The sequence below is a fragment of the Ovis aries genome, chromosome 4, assembly GCF_016772045.2.
Source record: "Ovis aries strain OAR_USU_Benz2616 breed Rambouillet chromosome 4, ARS-UI_Ramb_v3.0, whole genome shotgun sequence".
NCBI lineage: Eukaryota > Metazoa > Chordata > Mammalia > Artiodactyla > Bovidae > Ovis > Ovis aries.
The window spans coordinates 8,498,773-8,516,600 of NC_056057.1; the positions used below are offsets into that span (position 1 = coordinate 8,498,773).

Here is a 17,828-nt window from a genome sequence, read left to right on the forward strand (position 1 = left end):
CCACCCAAGGTGCAAGCCTGGGGTCTTCCCTGGGATCTTTCTTGAGGATGCGTCCAGTGCTGGACACTCACACCGCGCTCTCCCTTCCTTTCCAAGCCCTTGTTCCCACATGAGCCTCCATCCTCTGCCTTCTCTCCCATGATGTTGGATCTGTCTGCCACTTTCTCCATCCACAGTCCCCTGCCCAGAGGGTCAGGGCCAGTCTGTGTCTTTAATTCTTCCAACAGTCATTATACCCTCCCAGTGCATGGGAGTGGATAGACACAAAGATTGACCTCTGCACTGGACAATCAGGGCAGCACCAGGCAGATAAGCACATGGAGTCAAGTCAGTTGAAGAACAAGGTCTGTGTTAGCTCCCTGGCACAAGCAAGCTGCACCAGAAATATTGGCTGCCACCCACACAGCCACTGCCACCATTCTGGTAGATGGTATGCAAGTGAGTGATAATGCCACACTGCTCTCTTGCCGAAAATAATCTGCCCTTTCCTTCAGTCCTCTGGTTGATGCAAGCTTGTGATTAGATTTTGGAATTCCAATAAAGTTGATCTTGTTAGTCTTTGCCAGCTGATGACTGTTTCAGTGGAGGAGCAATTTTTTGAGCACCTTTTGCTGCCACTGAAAATTATTGTCACTCAAGAACCTAATATAGGACTTCCCTGATGGTCCAGTGATAAACAGTCTGCCTGCCACTGCAGGGGACATGGGCGTGATCCCTGGTCCGGGAAGATCCCACATGCTGGGGAGCAACTAAGCCTCCACTACTGAAGCGCATGCACCGCAGAGCCTATGGTCTGCAGCAACAGGTGTCACTGCTGCAAGAAGCCTGAGCACTGCAACTGGAGGGGAGCCCCCTCGGTCTCAACTAGAGAAAATCCCCCACAGCACCGAAGACCAACTAGAGAAAATCCCCCACAGCACCGAAGACCCAACACAGTGAAAACTTAAAAAAAATAAGTAACTTACTAAAAAAAAAAAAAAAAGTAACTTGCCATAGCTTCCCTCCTTAGAGAAATTTCTATTTATATATCTTGTCAACAAAAATTCAACTAACAATCAAGAAGAAAATAGAGGAATTTTATCCAAGCTAAACTGAGGATTATATCCCACAAGACAGACTCTCAGAAGCTCTGAGACCTGTTCCACGTGTTAGAAGTTGAAGGCACAGTCATATACATTTTTGAGACAAAGGCTCATATGTCAAAATGACACACTGATATTTATGTAAAGTTCATCCCCATCTTTGAGGAGCTCTGGTTAATTAATGTACATGCGCACCACACATCAAGGAGGGAGGGAAGAGGCCCAAATGGACGCAGAGAAAGAGCTTTTATTTTTTCTTGTGCTGCCTGAAAATATAAATTGTTTCATCAATGTAAAATATAAGTATTTCCAGATAAACTCTTTAATCAAAGTTGATCTTTTCTTTAACAGGATTTGTACATCACATGAAGCATAAAGAGAAAGAGTTTCCTCAGAAATCCAGACAAATTTATGCTCTAATTGCAGAATATGGTTCACGGCTTTACAATTACCAGGTGATGTTTCCCTGAATCATTTTGTCTGTTACTCATTTAAAATCTAATGTGCTACAAAGAGAGTCCAACTAGACATGTGTTATATTGGTTTTGCATGTGAATATCTAATAGAACATCTAATAGGTGTTCAAGCTGGATTAAGAAAAGGCAGAGGAACCAGAGATCAAATTGCCAACGTCCACTGGATCATTGAAAAAGCAAGAGAGTTCTAAAAAAATGTCTACTTCTGCTTTATTGACTATGCCGAAGGCTTTGACTGTGTGAATCACAACAAACTGGAAAAATCTTCAATTGATGGGAATGTCGGACCACCTGACTTGCTTCCTGAGAAATCTGTATGCAGGCCAAGAAGCAAAAGTTAGAACTGGACAGGGAACAACAGACTGGTTCCAAATCAGGGAACAAGTACATCAAGGCTGTATATTGTCACCATGCTTATGTAACTTATATGCAGAGTACATCATGAGAAACACTTGGCTGGAGGAAGCACAAGCTGGAATCAAGATTGCTGGGAGAAATATCAGTAACCTCAGATATGCAAATGACACCACCCTTATGGCAGAAAGCAAAGAAGAACTAAGGTGCCTCTTGATGAAAGTGAAAGAGGAGAGTGAAAAAGCTGGGTTAAAACTCAACATTTGGAAAACAGATCATGCATCTGGTTCCACCTCATCATGGCAAATAGATAGGGAAACAATGGAAACAGTGAGAGACTTTTTTTTTTCTGGGCTCCAAAATCACTGCAGATGGTGACTGCAGCCATGAAATTAAAAGATGCTTGCTCCTTGGAAGAAAGTTATGACCAACCTAGACAGCATTTTAAAAAGCAGAGACGTTGCTTTGCCAATGAAGTTCCATCTAGTCAAAGCTATGGTTTTTCCAGTAGTCATGTATGGTTGTGAGAGTTGGACTATAAAGAAAGCTGAGCACCAAAGAATTGATGCTTTTGAAGTGTGGTGTTGGAGAAGAGTCTTGAGAGTCCCTTGGACTGCAAGGAGATCCAACCAGTCCATCCTAAAGGAATCAGTCTTCAATATTCATTGGAAGGACTGATGCTGAAGCTAAAACTCCAATGTTTTGGCCACCTGATGCGAAGAATGACTCATTTGAAAAGACCCTGATGCTGGGAAAGATGGAAGGCAGGAGGAGAAAGGGACAACAAGATGAGATTGCTGGATGATATCACCAACTTGATGGGCGTGAGTTTGAACAAGCTCTGTGAGTTGCTGAAGGACAGGGAAGCCTGGCGTGCTGCAGTCCATGGGGTTGCAAAGAATCGTACACAACTGAGCAACTGAAGTGACTGAGTGGCAAAGAATCCAGCTGCCAATGCAGGAAGTGTAAGAGATGCCAGTTCGATCCCTGGGTTGGGACAATCCCCTGTAGGAGGACATGGCAACCCACTCCAGTATTCTTGCCTGGAAAATCCCATGGACAGAGGAGCCTGGCAGGCTACAGTCCATAGGGTCTCAACTGAAGTGACTTAGCATGCAGGGTATGTATAACTGCTTCACTTTGCTGTACTCCAGAAACTAATATAGCATTGTAAATCATCTATACTCCAATAATTTTTTTTTTTTTAAAGAAATAATGTTGGGACCGGAGATCTACTAAGTGGTTTTACGACTGCTGCTGCTGCTAAGTCACTTCAGGAGTGTCCGACTCTGTGCGACCCCATAGACGGCAGCCCACCAGGCTCCCCTGTCCCTGGGGTTCTCCAGGCAAGAACACCAGAGTGGGTGGGCATTTCCTTCTCCAATGCAGGAAAGTGAAAAGTGAAAGTGAAGTCACTCAGTTGTGTCCAAATCTTCGAAATTCCATGGACTGAAGCCTACCAGGCCCCTCCGCCCATGGGATTTTCCAGGCAAGAGTACTGGAGTGGGTTGCCATTGCCTTCTCCAGTTTTATGACTAAGAGACCCTAAAAATTCTCCACAGTCTCCAATCCCTGGAAATTCCTGCCACAGATTGGATGTTTCTGATTCATCAAATTTTTCTGCTTCCTAGTTTCTCCCTTTTGCGATGGGCATGTCTATGGTATGCTGATCCCACTACTGTGTTTTGAAAGTACACAATTTGTTTGATTTCACAGCATCTTAGCTGGAGGGGCGGTTGCTTTGGAGGGATTGTACGTGGGGTCTCATCCATATCTGACTTGGATGATATTTAGTTGAGGCATTGAACTTTAGACATAAGTTGATGCTGGAATGAATGAAGGCTTTGGGGTCTGTTGGGATAAAAGGATGCATTTTGCATGCAAGAACATTAATTTGGGGGGCCAGAGTTAGAATGTCATAGACTGATTGCTGTGTCCCCTCCAAAATTCATATGTTGAAACCTAATCCAAGTATTAAGGCTTCCCTATTGGCTCAGTGGTAAAGAGTTCGCCCACCAATGCAGGAGACTCAGATTCGATCTCTGGGTCAGGAAGATCCCCTGAAAAGCAACCCACTCTATATCCTGCAACTTTACTATATTCATTGATTAGCTCTAGTAATTTTCTGGTGGAGTCTTTAGGATTTTCTATGTAGAGGATTATGTCATCTGCAAACAGTGAGAGTTTTACTTCTTCTTTTCCAATTTGGATTCCGTTTATTTCTTTTTCTGCTCTGATTTCTGTGGCCAAAACTTCCAGAACTATGTTGAATAGTAGCGGTGAAAGTGGACACCCTTGTCTTGTTCCTGACTTTAGGGGAAATGCTTTCAATTTTTCACCATTGAGGATAATGTTTGCTGTGGGTTTGTCATAGATAGCTTTTATTATGTTGAGGTATGTTCCTTCTATTCCTGCTTTCTGGAGAGTTTTTATCATAAATGGATATTGAATTTTGTCAAAGGCCTTCTCTGCACCTATTGAGATAATGATATGGCTTTTATTTTTCAATTTGTTAATGTGGTGAATTACATTGATTGATTTGTGGATATTGAAGAATCCTTGCATCCCTGGGATAAAGCCCACTTGGTCATGGTGTATGATCTTTTTAATGTGTTGTTGGATTCTGATTGCTACAATTTTGTTGAGGATTTTTGCATCTATGTTCATCAGTGATATTGGCCTGTAGTTTTCTTTTTTTGTAGCATCTTTGTCAGGTTTTGGTATTAGGGTGATGGTGGCCTCATAGAATGAGTTTGGAAGTTTACCTTCCTCTGCAATTTTCTGAAACAGTTTGAGTAGGATAGGTGTTAGCTCTTCTCGAAATTTTCGGTAGAATTCAGCTGTGAAGCCGTCTGGACCTGGGCTTTTGTTTGCTGGAAGATTTCTGATTACAGTTTCAATTTCCATGCTTGTGATGGGTCTGTTAAGATTTTCTATTTCTTTCTGGTTCAGTTTTGGAAAGTCGTACTTTTCTAAGAATTTGTCCATTTCTTCCACGTTGTCCATTTTATTGGCATATGATTGCTGATAGTAGTCTCTTATGATCATTTGTATTTCTGTGTTGTCTGTTGTGATCTCTCCATTTTCATTTCTAATTTTATTGATTTGATTTTTCTCTCTTTGTTTCTTGATGAGTCTAGCTAATGGTTTGTCAATTTTATTTATCCTTTCAAAGAACCAGCTTTTGGCTTTGTTGATTTTTGCTATGGTCTCTTTTGTTTCTTTTGCATTTATTTCTGCCCTAATTTTTAAGATTTCTTTCCTTCTACTAACTCTGAGGTTCTCCATTTCTTCCTTTTCTAGTTGCTTTAGGTGTAGAGTTAGGTTATTTATTTGACTTTTTCTTGTTTCTTGAGGTATGCCTGTAATGCTATGAACTTTCCTCTCAGCACTGCTTTTATAGTGTCCCGCAGGTTTTGGGTTGTTGTGTTTTCATTTTCATTAGTTTCTATGCATAATTTGATTTCTTTTTTGATGTCTTCTGTGATTTGTTGGTTATTCAGAAGCGTGTTGTTCAGCCTCCATATGTTGGGGTTTTTAATAGTTTTTCTTCTGTAATTGAGATCTAATCTTAATGCACTATGGTCAGAAAAGATGCTTGGAATGATTTCGATTTTTTTGAATTTATCAAGGTTAGATTTATGGCCCAGGATGTGATCTATCCTGGAAAAGGTTCCATGAGCACTTGAGAAAAGGTGAAATTCATTGTTTTGGGGTGAAATGTCCTATAGATATCAGTTAGGTCTAACTGGTCTATTGTATCATTTAAAGTTTGCGTTTCTTTGTTAATTTTCTGTTTAGTTGATCTGTCCATAGTTGTGAGTGGGGTATTAAAGTCTCCCACTATTATTGTGTTATTGTTAATTTCCCCTTTCATACTTGTTAGCATTTGTCTTACATATTGCGGTGCTCCTATGTTGGGTGCATATATATTTATAATTGTTATATCTTCTTCTTGGATTGATCCTTTGATCATTATGTAGTGGCCTTCTTTGTCTCTTTTCACAGCCTTTGTTTTAAAGTCTATTTTATCGGAGATGAGTATTGCTACTCCTGCTTTCTTTTGGTCTCTATTTGCGTGGAATATCTTTTCCAGCCCTTCACTTTCAGTCTGTATGTGTCCGTTGTTTTGAGGTGGGTCTCTTGTAGTCAACATATATAGGGATCTTGTTTTGTATCCATTCAGCCAGGCTTTGCCTTTTGGTTGGGACATTCAACCCATTTATGTTTAAGGTAATTATTGATATGTATGATCCCGTTGCCATTTACTTTATTGTTTTGGGTTCGGGTTTATACACCCTTTTGTGTTTCCTGTCTAGAGAATATCCTTTAGAATTGTTGGAGAGCTGGTTTGGTGGTGCTGAATTCTCTCAGCTTTTGCTTGTCTGTAAAGCTTTTTATTTCTCCTTCGTATTTGAATGAGATCCTTGCTAGGTACAGTAATCTGGGCTGTAGGTTATTTTCTTTCATCACCTTAAGTATGTCTTGCCATTCCCTCCTGGCCTGAAGAGTTTCTATTGAAAGATCAGCTGTTATCCTTATGGGAATCCCCTTGTGTGTTATTTGTTGCTTTTCCCTTGCTGCTTTTAATATTTGTTCTTTGTGTTTGATCTTTGTTAATTTGATTAATATATGTCTTGGGGTGTTTCACCTTGGGTTTATCCTGTTTGGAACTCTCTGGGTTTCTTGGACTTGGGTGATTATTTCCTTCCCCATTTTAGGGAAGTTTTCAACTATTATCTCCTCAAGAATTTTCTCATGGTCTTTCTTTTTGTCTTCTTCTTCTGGGACTCCTATAATTCGAATGTTGGAGTGTTTCATATTGTCCTGGAGGTCTCTGAGGTTGTCCTCATTTCTTTTAATTCATTTTTCTTTTTTCCTCTCTGATTCATTTATTTCTACCATTCTATCTTCTATTTCACTAATCCTATCTTCTGCCTCCGTTATTCTGCTATTTGTTGCCTCCAGAGTGTTTCTGATCTCATTTATTGCATTATTCATTATATTTTGACTCTTTTTTATTTCTTCTAGGTCCTTGTTAAACCTTTCTTGCATCTTCTCAATCCTTGTCTCCAGGCTATTTATCTGTGATTCCATTTTGATTTCAAGATTTTGGATCATTTTCACTATCAATATTCGGAATTCTTTCTCAGGTAGATTCCCTATCTCCTCCTCTTTGGTTTGGTTTGGAAGGCATTTCTCCTGTTCCTTTACCTGCTGGGTATTCCTCTGTCTCTTCATCTTGGTTATATTGCTGCGTTTGGGGTGGCCTTTCTATATTCTGGGAATTTGTGGAGTTCTCTTTATTATGGAGTTTCCTCACTGTGGGTGGGGTTGTATCAGTGGCTTGTCAAGGTTTCTTGGTTAGGGAGGCTTGTGTTGGAGTTCTGGTGGGTGGAGCTGGGTTTCTTCTCTCTGGAGTGCTATGAATTGTCCAGTAATGGGTTGTGAGATGTCAGTGGTTTGGGAGTAGTTTTGAGCTGCTTGTATATGGAAGCTTAGGGGTGTGTTCCTGTGTTGCTGGAGAATTGTGGCAACCCACTCTAGTCTAGTATTCTTGCTTGGAGAATTTCATGGACAGAGGAGCTGGCGGGCTACAGTCCATCGGGGTCGAAAAAGAGTTGGACATGACTTAGCAGCTAACCAACAACAGCAAACTCCAGGTATTAGGAGGTGGGTCCTTTGGAAAGTTATTAGGTCATGAGGGTGGAGCCCCTTGACTGGGATTAGTACTATTAAGAAAGAGACCCCAGGACTTCCCTGGTGGTCTGGTGGTTAAAAATCTACCTGCCAGTGCAGGGAACGTGGGTTTGATCCCTGGTCTGGGAGGATTCCACATGCCAAGGAGCAACTAAGCCCGTGAGCCACAACTACTGAAGCCCATAGCAAGAGAAGCCAGCACAGTCAAGCCAGCCGCTGCTCTGCTGGAAGAAGGGACAGATCAGCGAGCTCACCCAGTCAGCAAATTTGACCTGAGTTCCCTTGGGGCTTCTGAAGTTCTCTGTTCCCCAGTTCATCCAGCAACTTCTGAATCTCAGGGTGCTTGTCGTGAGGAGCCCCTAAAGGGGACGATGGAGCTCGTGTGGTCCCTGCAGCTTTCCAGCCTAGTGAGGATCATTCCCCGGGGAGTTCACCGGTCACGCCGGAAGTACCCGCTGGCTCAAGGATGCTGCTCATTTTGCCCACACTGAGAATCTGTAAGAATCAGGTCCCAGATGGAAGGGCGTCTCCTTGTGGGTTTGTGGAAACCCGAGATAACTCCTGCACCACGAGGTCCCCACATCAAAGCCAAGGCCCACAGGAGGAGCCAGAGAGAGCTCCTCACCAGAAAAACAGATGAGACGTGGACAGCGGCGACCTCCAGTGATTGCCAAATTGTGATCAACTGTATTGTGATGCCTAATTGTATGGGACATTTTTGCTAGGCTATGGTGCTCAGATGTTTGGTCAAACACTAGCCTAGATGTTACACAGAAGGTATATTTAAAGTAAGTTTAACATTTAAATTCATAGACTTTGAATAAAACAGATTATCCTCCATATGGTGGGTGGGCCTCGTCTAATCAGTCAAAGGTTTTAGGAGAAAAAGACCAAGTTCTCCTAAAAACGAAGACATTCCGCCTCCAGATGCCTTCAGACCTGAGCTGCAACATCAGCTCTCCTCTGAGTCATGGACCTGCTGGGCTGCCCCACGGATTTTAGACTCCCAGCCTCCACAGTCACACAAGCCAGTTCCTTAAAATAAGTCTCTCTGTGTAAATACCACATCCTACTCTGTTTTCCTAAAGAACCCTATCCTCCCTCTGCTTATGATATTCTGCCCCAGATCTTTGCAGGAGTAACTCCTCCCTGGCATTTCAGCCCAGCTCAAATGTCATCTGGGAGGCTTCTGTGGCCAGCCGCCTACTAGTGACAGTCCCCGTACATCACACGTCGCCTCTACTTCACTGTGGGCTCGTTGAAATGAGCAGAGATCTTGTCCAAGCCTGACGCCGTTCCTGGAACACAGAGGCTCCGCAGACACCGGCGCGAGTGGATGAAGGGATGAGTGAGCGTGCTGTCATTTTGAAAGGCCAGCTTCCTCTCCACTTCGAGGGTTTAGGTGGATCAGCACACTCGACACTGCCTTCTCCTTAAACATTTCTAAGGCTGAGCATCTAAAGCCGGTATTTTTTCATGAGGTAGCATTTTACTGGGTCTCCCTGGTGGCTCAATGGTATAGAATCCGCCTTCCAATACAGGAGACACAGGTTCCATCCCCTGCTGGGGAAGATCCCCTGGAGAAGGAAATGGCAACCCACTCCTGGAAAATTTACCTGGAAAATCCCATGGACAGAGGATACCTGGCAGGCTTGGGGTCTCAAAACAGGCAGACTTGACTTAGCAACTAAACAACAACATCAGCGTGTTACTATGATCAATGACCAATGGTTAACCTGTTTTTCACACAGAAGAGAGTTCTGTTAGAAACCATATGAATCTGTGACTCATTTCCATGTGACTTCTTTATAGATCCCAAGCTACATGCAATAGAAGCTGTTTCTTGGCCTTTTTTTAAAATTCAACTAACAATAGATTTTAAGATGTTGCCTTGTCTTTAGACATTACTATTTTTAAAAATATTTGTTTATTTATTTGGCTGTGCTGGGTCTTAGTTGTAGCATGTAAGATCTAGTTCCCTGACCAGAGATAGAACCAGGGCCCCTTCATTAGAGGCATGGCGTCTTGGCTACTAAGCCCCCAGGGAAGTCCTTAGATATTATTTTTAACAGCATTTGATCACTAACCAATATTCTTATGGATAAATAATATATTCAACAAATACTTATTTCTCAACAATCGAATTGTTTTCAACTTTTCAATATTATAAACATCATTGTTGCTGAATCTTTTCACTCATTCTTGATTTTTCTACTTAGGATAAACTAAAAGAAGGATACAGGAAGGATATTTACAATTCTTAGGTGACCGTTTAATAGTGAATCTTAATTAATACCGCTGTAAAAAAAAATTTTGGCCACAATGCATATAGTATTTTAGTTCCCTGACAAGAGATTGAATGCATGCCTCCTGCAGTGGAAGCATGGAGTCCAACCACTGAACTGCCAGGAAAGTCCCAATATTGCTTTTCAGAAAGTTAGATGTGCCCCACCCCCCAATCTCCCACCATGGAGAATGGGAGGATAATGCACCAGAAGTTATTTGTAAGTACATTAAATACAGGTATCACTTTGTCCTCCAATGGGAGTGAATCTATTTATAGATCAGAATGCTGGATCAGAACACTTAAGGGAATTTCTGTGTGTGCCTAAAGCAACACAGCTATAAATTCCGGAGATGAAATACAAACTCCAGCTTTGCTGCACATGGCCATTGGCCTATCCTGTTTACTTACGCTAAGGACACAGTTCAGCTGTCATACACAGTACAGTCTCAGTGACCATATACTCACCATCACAAGGAAGGGCTTAAGACCAATGATTGCAAATTACTTGCTCCGAATATTTAATTGGTTTAGATCTAAAACTCTACGTAAAGCAGCAAGCTTAATGATCTAACCATAGGTGCAATCTGCAATCAGTGTATTACGTTAGTCAAAAAGTTCCTTTGATTTTTCAGGTAAGAATAAAAGACACATTTTTCATTCTCACCAAGAACTTTATTGAAACATATTCATCATTTTTGTTCTATTATCTTTTGGCATTTTTCAGGCAACTTCATAATTCCATCTTCCCAAAATGTTTTATCTTTTTGAGCAAAGAACTGTTTCATGTACCTTTTACAGTTTTGAAACTTTTTCCATTAAGAGAATTTTATAATGACTGAAATAAATAGAAATCCAAAGATGCAATGTTTGGTGAATAGAGCAGATGAATCAGAACTTCCCAGCCAAGCTGCAACAGTTTTTGCCTGGTTATCAAAGAAACATGCAGTCTTGCATTATCCTGATGGAAGATTATGTGTTTTCTGTTGACTAATTCTGGACACTATTTATTGAGTACTAACTTCAGTTGGTCTAATTGAGAGCAGAACATATTCATTTGGTGTGGCTGGTGGTGGTTCATTTCACTTGCCCTACAGTCTCTTCAGCTTTTCATTGTTCATCACAATTTGTTTTTAAAATAGATCATTTTCATTATGTTTCAGTAGAGAATCACAGGTGGAAATATGGTCAAGAAGGCTTTATGTGGAACCCTAACATCAAAGCGATTAACGTAACCAAGCTGGTGCAAATGATTTTCAACTCTTGATTCGGATATTTTGAGTGTGGTGGCTATCTCCCACGTGGTGTAACATTGAGTAATCTCACTTCATGTCTCGATTTGATCCCTGTCAACTGGTCTACCCGAACATGGAGCATCGTTCAGCCAGAAATCTCTAGCACCAAACTTCACAGACCACTTTTTACATGTTTGGTCACTCACAGCAGCTTCTCCACAAATCTTTGCTTGTGTTTCAGCTGCATTTTTATCTTTCTTGATATATTAAATATGCCAAAAATGGGATATGCATATTATGCCAAACATAATATGCCAAAAATGTTCCTTTTTTCTTTTGTCTTCAGTATTAAAATGGCCACACAAAAATTCACGTTTAATACGTTTTTTAAAAATGCACACTGATATGTCAGCAGTCACAATGCAATCTAACAAAATTGTTTCAAACGAAGTTAAAGACAGCTAAGCACTACCAGAGCCATTTTACAGGAAAAAACCTGAACGAACTTTTGGCCAATCTGACAGCTTCCAGGATTCACCTGGAAGTTGCAGGGTTTAAGATTAGATAACTTGCATGCATGCTGAGTTGTTCAATCCTGTCTGACTCTGCGACGTAAGGACTGTAGCCTGCCAGGCCTCTCTGTCCATGGGATTCTCCAGAGGAGAATATTAGAGTGGGTTGCCATGTCCTCCTCCAGGGGATCTTCCTGATCCAGGGATCCAATCTGCGTCTCTTCTGTCATCTGCATTGGCAGGTGGATTCACTGGGTGGCGGATTCTTTACCACTAGAGCCACCTGGGAAGCCCTAACTTGTGATAGTTTTGTTTAAAAGAGAGAGAAGAAAAGTACTGGCCACCTGAGGCATTTGTGAGCTCTTGCATCCAATCTGTCCCAGCTCGAAGTATTGGAGCCACATTCTAAGACATACAGTTTTGGATCTCAGTCAACCTTACCTGAAAAAAACAAAACCGCGCTCACCTTGGCAGCTCATATACAAAAACTGGAACAATGCAGAGATCAGCACAGCCCCCATACAAGGACGACTTGCAGATTTGTGAAGGCTTCCATATTTTAAAAAATATTTATTTATGTTTAATTGATAAGTCTTCCATATTTTTAAGGGTCAAACAATGAAACAACAAGAAGAAGCAAGGCTGTGGCCCTGCCCACAGCTGTTTCTTTGCGTTCTCTCCTTCACCTTGTCATTTACCAGGAGGCCGCCAATTCTACACCCATTCAACTGACTGCAGATGCCCACTGGTCTTCCTTTAATGGGCATGGTTAGGGTTGGGCAGCAGGTGCTTTGTTGGAGCTGCTGCAAAGTCTTAATGAAGGCTTTGGACGGCTGTCCTAACCTTCCATGGGGCTCTGCCCCCCTGCCAGGAAGGAAGCCCTGGGAAAGTTCTCAGGAGACCCAGCACGTTCTTATCACAGGAGCCTCATGGAAGGGATGGGTTACCAGCCATATGCAAAGCAGCCTCTGCCACGTCGTCGAGGTTTCTTTTTTCCCTGTGGACCACTGTCAACTCTTGTCTTCCCCACTCCCTCCCACCCACACTCAATTCCGATGTTACCACGTTAGGAACAAATGAAGGGCCAGCACTGAGAACTCCAGGAACTGACGTCACACCCATCTTTCACATGTTTCCTCCTTTTCCAGTCCTTGTTTTCTATTCACTTCCATTGCCTCACTCTTTCGTTCAATGACTTTTTAATCTATGTTTGTTCCTAAAGTGGAAGCCACCTGAAGTCCTTTTGGGAATGAGGCGAATGCTTTCAAAATTAGGAAAATGTTAAGCTGTCAGTTCAGTTCAGTTCAGTTCAGTCGCTCAGTCGTGTGCGACTCTTTGCGACCCCATGAATTGCAGCATGCCAAGCCTCCCTGTCCATCACCAACTCCCGGAGTTCACTCAGACTCACGTCCATCGAGTCCGTGACGCCATCCAGCCATCTCATCCTCGGTCGTCCCCTTCTCCTCCTGCCCCCAATCTCTCCCAGCATCAGAGTCTTTTCCAATGAGTCAGCTCTTCGCATGAGGTGGCCAAAGTACTGGAGCTTCAGCTTCAGCATCATTCCTTCCAAAGAAATCCCAGGCTTGATCTCCTTCAGAATGGACTGGGTGGATCTTCTTGCAGTCCAAGGGACTCTCAAGAGTCTTCTCCAACACCACAGTTCAAAAGCATCAATTCTTCGGGGTTCAGCTTTCTTCACAGTCCAGCTCTCACATCCATACGTGACCACAGGAAAAACCATAGCCTTGACTAGACGGACCTTAGTCGGCAAAGTAAAGGATTCATTTATCAGCAAATTAGTGAAGACATACTTTCTATATGTTTTTTTAAGGGTAAAACAGAAAACAGTAACAGAAATGCAAAACACTGCCCCTAGCAAGAGGAAACCTATTCAAACAGCAATTGAAACACTGGAAATAAGAATTTCTCCCTACCAAAAATCAGCTCGCAACTCCACATCTCTGTACAAAGAAAAATATTGAGGAGAGCCTGTAATAAGTTACATTGCTCACTAGTGAGAACCTACTGTATGGAACAGGGAAGTCTACTCAACACCCTGTGGTGACCTAAATGGGAAGGAAATCCAAAAAGGAGGAGATACGTGTAGACAGGTAGCTGATTCACTTTGCTGTACAGCAGAAACTAACACGTCATGAAGCAACGATACTCCAATAAAAATTTTAAAAATGAAATTAAAATGCTCAGCAGAAAAAAAAAAAAAAGCGAGGTAATTGTTTTCTGCGCAGTGTGCAGTGGCGTGGATAAGACGCCCCTCGTGCCTTGAGCCATTTTAACAGCAAACTGATGGGAAGCCAGAGTCTGAACCATGAAAGCACAGATGTCGGCTGGGAGGATGGGCCTTGTCTGTCAGAGAGCACACCGAGGGCTCCTGCGGTGAAAGCGATCCGAGGAGCCATTTCATGGCCCAGCCCCCGGAACTGCCCACGGGGTCATTACTTGGAGAAAGAGTCTGCAGACGCAATTGGGGATCCTGAGATGAAGTCGTCTTGCATCTCCCAGACGGTCTCTCGAGCGCACTGAGACGTGTCCCCATGAGAGACACACGAGCAGAAGCACCGGGGGCGAAGGGCCTGTGGGGACGAGGCAGGGGCCTGGGTGGTGCCGCCCCAGCCGGGAAGCCCAGGGCCGCCAGAAGGTGGAAGGAGCAAGGAACAGACTCTCTCTGGAGCCTCAGAGCAAAGTATGGCCCTGCCCACACCCTGCCTTTGGACTTTCGGCCTTCAGGCCCGTGAGAGAATTCACTGCTAGCTTTTCAGCCATTCCCAGGGGGATCCAGGAACCCGAGTGGCACGCGGCGCCTCCCACACAGAGGAGCTGGTGGGGGGAACTGGGGTGGGGGCGGGCCCGGCAGCCTGAGTGCCTGTGTGGACCGCCTCCACCCAGGCCGTGCACATCCTCGACCTCGATAGCATCGTCAGCCTGGCCGGGGCACCACCGGTTCAAATACAAGATGGTCCTTCTGAGACACGCTGGTGGTGTTAGATAAAGCGTCTGTGAGCCTCCTGATGTCACGGCTAATGGAAGCCAGCAGTCAGCTTCCTCATGTAGAAAGGGGATGCTCCTCACTGTTTACAGGGACAAGCCTCGGGGCTGGACGTCTCTGCGTCTCCTCTAAATATCACTGTCTGCAGGAAGATGCAGGTGTCTTAGAGACTGTGAGTCCTACTGGCCAAGGGTGTCTATCCAGGGTGGTCCTTGATTTCCTTCCCCTCCACAAATAGGAAAAACAGCTCCACCCAAGTAGGCAGGATTTGAAATGATCTGGCTTTGCTCTGTTTTATTTTTCAGGCCAGGCTTCGAATGCCAAAAGAGCAACTGGAACTTTTAAAGTGAGTGAGATATTCTCATGTGTGTGACTTTCTGGTGTGTGACCAAACACTGGAATGCTTTTGTAAAATTATAAAACGAATTTCCACTTCTGTGGATGCTTCTTGAAGGGAACATACACTGGAAGCTACTTCCAGTATTATTTTTTTAATGGGATAAAATTAGAAGAATAGACCAGGATTTAATTATGAAGCCATTAAAAATAGTTTTAAAATATATTTGGTTATTTGAGAAGTGTAGTGGGACACAAAGTTATTTTGTTATTTAATACAACTTTTTTGCATGGGATAAAGACTTTTACAAAAACTATTAACAGTTTCTATTTCTTCAGCAGTTTTGCATTTTCCAAATTGTGAACACAGATTGATTCATAAGTTTTTGTTCTTTTGTTTGTTGTTTTTAGTCACTAAGTCATGTCTGACTCTTTGCAACCCCATGGACTGTAGCCCACCAGGCTCCTCTGTCCATGGGATTTCCCAGGCAAAAATGCTAGAACGAATTGTCTCTTCCTTCTCCAGGGGATCTTCCCGACCTAAGGATTGAACCTGCGTCCCCTGCATTGGCAGGCAGATTCTTTACCACTGAGCCATGAGGGAAGTCCATTTCATAAATTGGGGGGAAAGAAGTGGCTTCCCTGGTAAAGGGAAGGCCAGCGGTAAAGAATCTGCCTGCTAATGCAGGAGACACGAATTCAGTCCCTGGATGGAGAAGATCCCCTGGAGGAGGAAAGGACAACCCACTCTAGTAGTCTTGCCTGGAAACTCCCACGGACAGAAGAGCCTGGCGGGCTACAGTCCGTGGTCAGAAAGAGTCAGGCACGACTTAGTGACTAAACACACACACACACACACACACACACACAATAAGTATTAACAGTACTTACATTTTTTCAACATAAAGAAATACCCATTTGTTTGACATTTTCTTATTCTCTCTACCAGTAACTTTCAAACTGTACAAGTAGCAGAGCCGATTCCTGGGAAGTGAAATCTTGCACCCTTGAGCTGGTGAAAGGCAGCTGCCCCACCCCCACCCCACTCCCCTAAGCCCAGACTCCTGGGCCCCTGAATCTTTCAGTCACTCGTCTCTAAAGGCTGGTTCACAGAATATCAGGGCTTTGGTTGGCATCCCCACTCAAAGTGCAAGGTGTCCGGCGGGCCCTAAGGCGGTGAGAGGGGGTTTGGGGCACTGTGAAGTTGCCCAGCTCAAGTCAGCATGGCCTCGATCCCCGAGGGAGGAATGGGATGAGTGAAGTCCTTTGAGCCCCCCTTCCCTGCACAGAGCACAGCCCACGCCTGCAATGGATGCCTCAGGAGTGCTTCCTGGAATGTCTTTGCTTCTCATGCACAGCGAAGGGTAGTTCTCTAGAAAAGGGGGCATCGCCTGGGCACCCCTCACTCAGGGTTCTCTTCTGAAATGTTAAGCACCCCTGGGTTTTGCTGGCCCTGAAGCCCAGCATGGGGCTGGCAGGGAGCCCACTGCTTCCTCCTTTCACCGTGAAGGTCTCCATTCACAGGCAGGAGAGCCAGACTTTGGAAAACAACTTCCGGGAAATTCTCTTTTTAATTGAACAAATAGATGTTCTGAAGGCATTGCTTAGAGACATGCAGGATGGTCTGCACAATTACAGCTGGAATGCCGACATAGACCCCACTGAAGGCTGGAACCACACCGAGGTCATCGACGAGGTAAGTGAGCCTGGGAGGGAGGCAGGGGCGTGTCCACTTTCAGAAAGTGGACAACATATGTGATGGGGAAATGTAATGATGGCTGGGATGTGTGGTCTGTCTTCTTTCTTCTTGAAAATTCCTTTTCTACATTAGCTTGTAAAGTGAAGTGTTACTTGTTCAGTCATGTCCGACTCTTGCAACCCCTTGGACTGCAACCCACAAGACTCCTCTGTCCTTGGAACTCTCCAGGCAAGAATACTGGAGTGGCTAGCCATTCCCTTCACCACAAGATCTTCCCTACCCAGGGATCGAACCTGAGTCTCCTACATTGCAGGCAAACTCTTTACCATCTGAGCCACCAGGGAAGCCCCTACTTTACTTGTACTAAAGCTCACCCCTAGAAGCACACTTTTTCATATTGGCTGTGTCACAGGGAAGATTTTTTATTGCAGTAAGACTGACTTTCCACCCAAATAAGTAACTGACTGTTTTATTTTGCAGTAGAAAGAAAAAAAAGACTGCTCATTCACAAATGGCAGTCTCTGAACGTTTATACACAAATACTTAAATAGTAAAATATTTTTATTCAGAGACCTAATGCTAGTGTATCTAACCGAATGAGCACCAGAGCAGGCAACATGATGATGAAGACCAAGAGCTCGGTTTTACGTCTTCTCCTTTTGTTAGCACTAGCTTCGTTTCTTTTTCCTGAGATTCTGTTTTTTGAAGCACACATTCTGTTGACCCTGACCACCACTGCCTCCAAGCCCCCATCCTCATGGCCCTGGGACAAAGTGCTTTTGTCATTTAGAACTCAGACCATTACATTCTCTCAGGATGCTTGGTTTCTTAGACTCAGAACATCCTTATAACCCAATATTGATTTAAGAGATGAATAATTTCTAACACAAGCAATCATGTGTTCTGTGTAAACTGCCTCGATTCCCAAACACCTACAGAACGCTCCAGTCTTCATTGCTAAGCAGGACACTGAAAGGGGGGCCCAGCAGGTCGCACGTACAACCTCGCTGGGCTGTTCCACTGTGCTAGCATTTTGGGGTGCTCCTCAGGGGACTGACATGCTGCCTTCCTCCACGACCTTGGCGAGGGGCTCAGCACCTCTCAGCTCCCTGACACCTCAGCTGCCTGTGAAACACGGATCCCACT

General features: G+C 43.7%; 1 protein-coding gene and 1 non-coding gene across 2 annotated transcripts in view; both read left to right on the forward strand.

The window, feature by feature from the left end:
- Positions 1-17,828, forward strand: part of SUN3 (Sad1 and UNC84 domain containing 3) — a 48,974-nt gene that overhangs the window by 18,910 nt on the left and 12,236 nt on the right. Inside the window, exons 3-5 of the mRNA XM_004007699.6 lie at positions 1,434-1,537; positions 14,953-14,993; positions 16,508-16,679. Coding sequence (XP_004007748.2) covers positions 1,434-1,537; positions 14,953-14,993; positions 16,508-16,679 — 317 coding nt within the window. The remainder of the gene's footprint in view (positions 1-1,433; positions 1,538-14,952; positions 14,994-16,507; positions 16,680-17,828) is intronic.
- On the forward strand, positions 12,102-12,205 carry LOC114114636 (U6 spliceosomal RNA). The gene has a single exon (XR_003589257.1). It is a non-coding gene; the product is annotated as a U6 spliceosomal RNA (small nuclear RNA).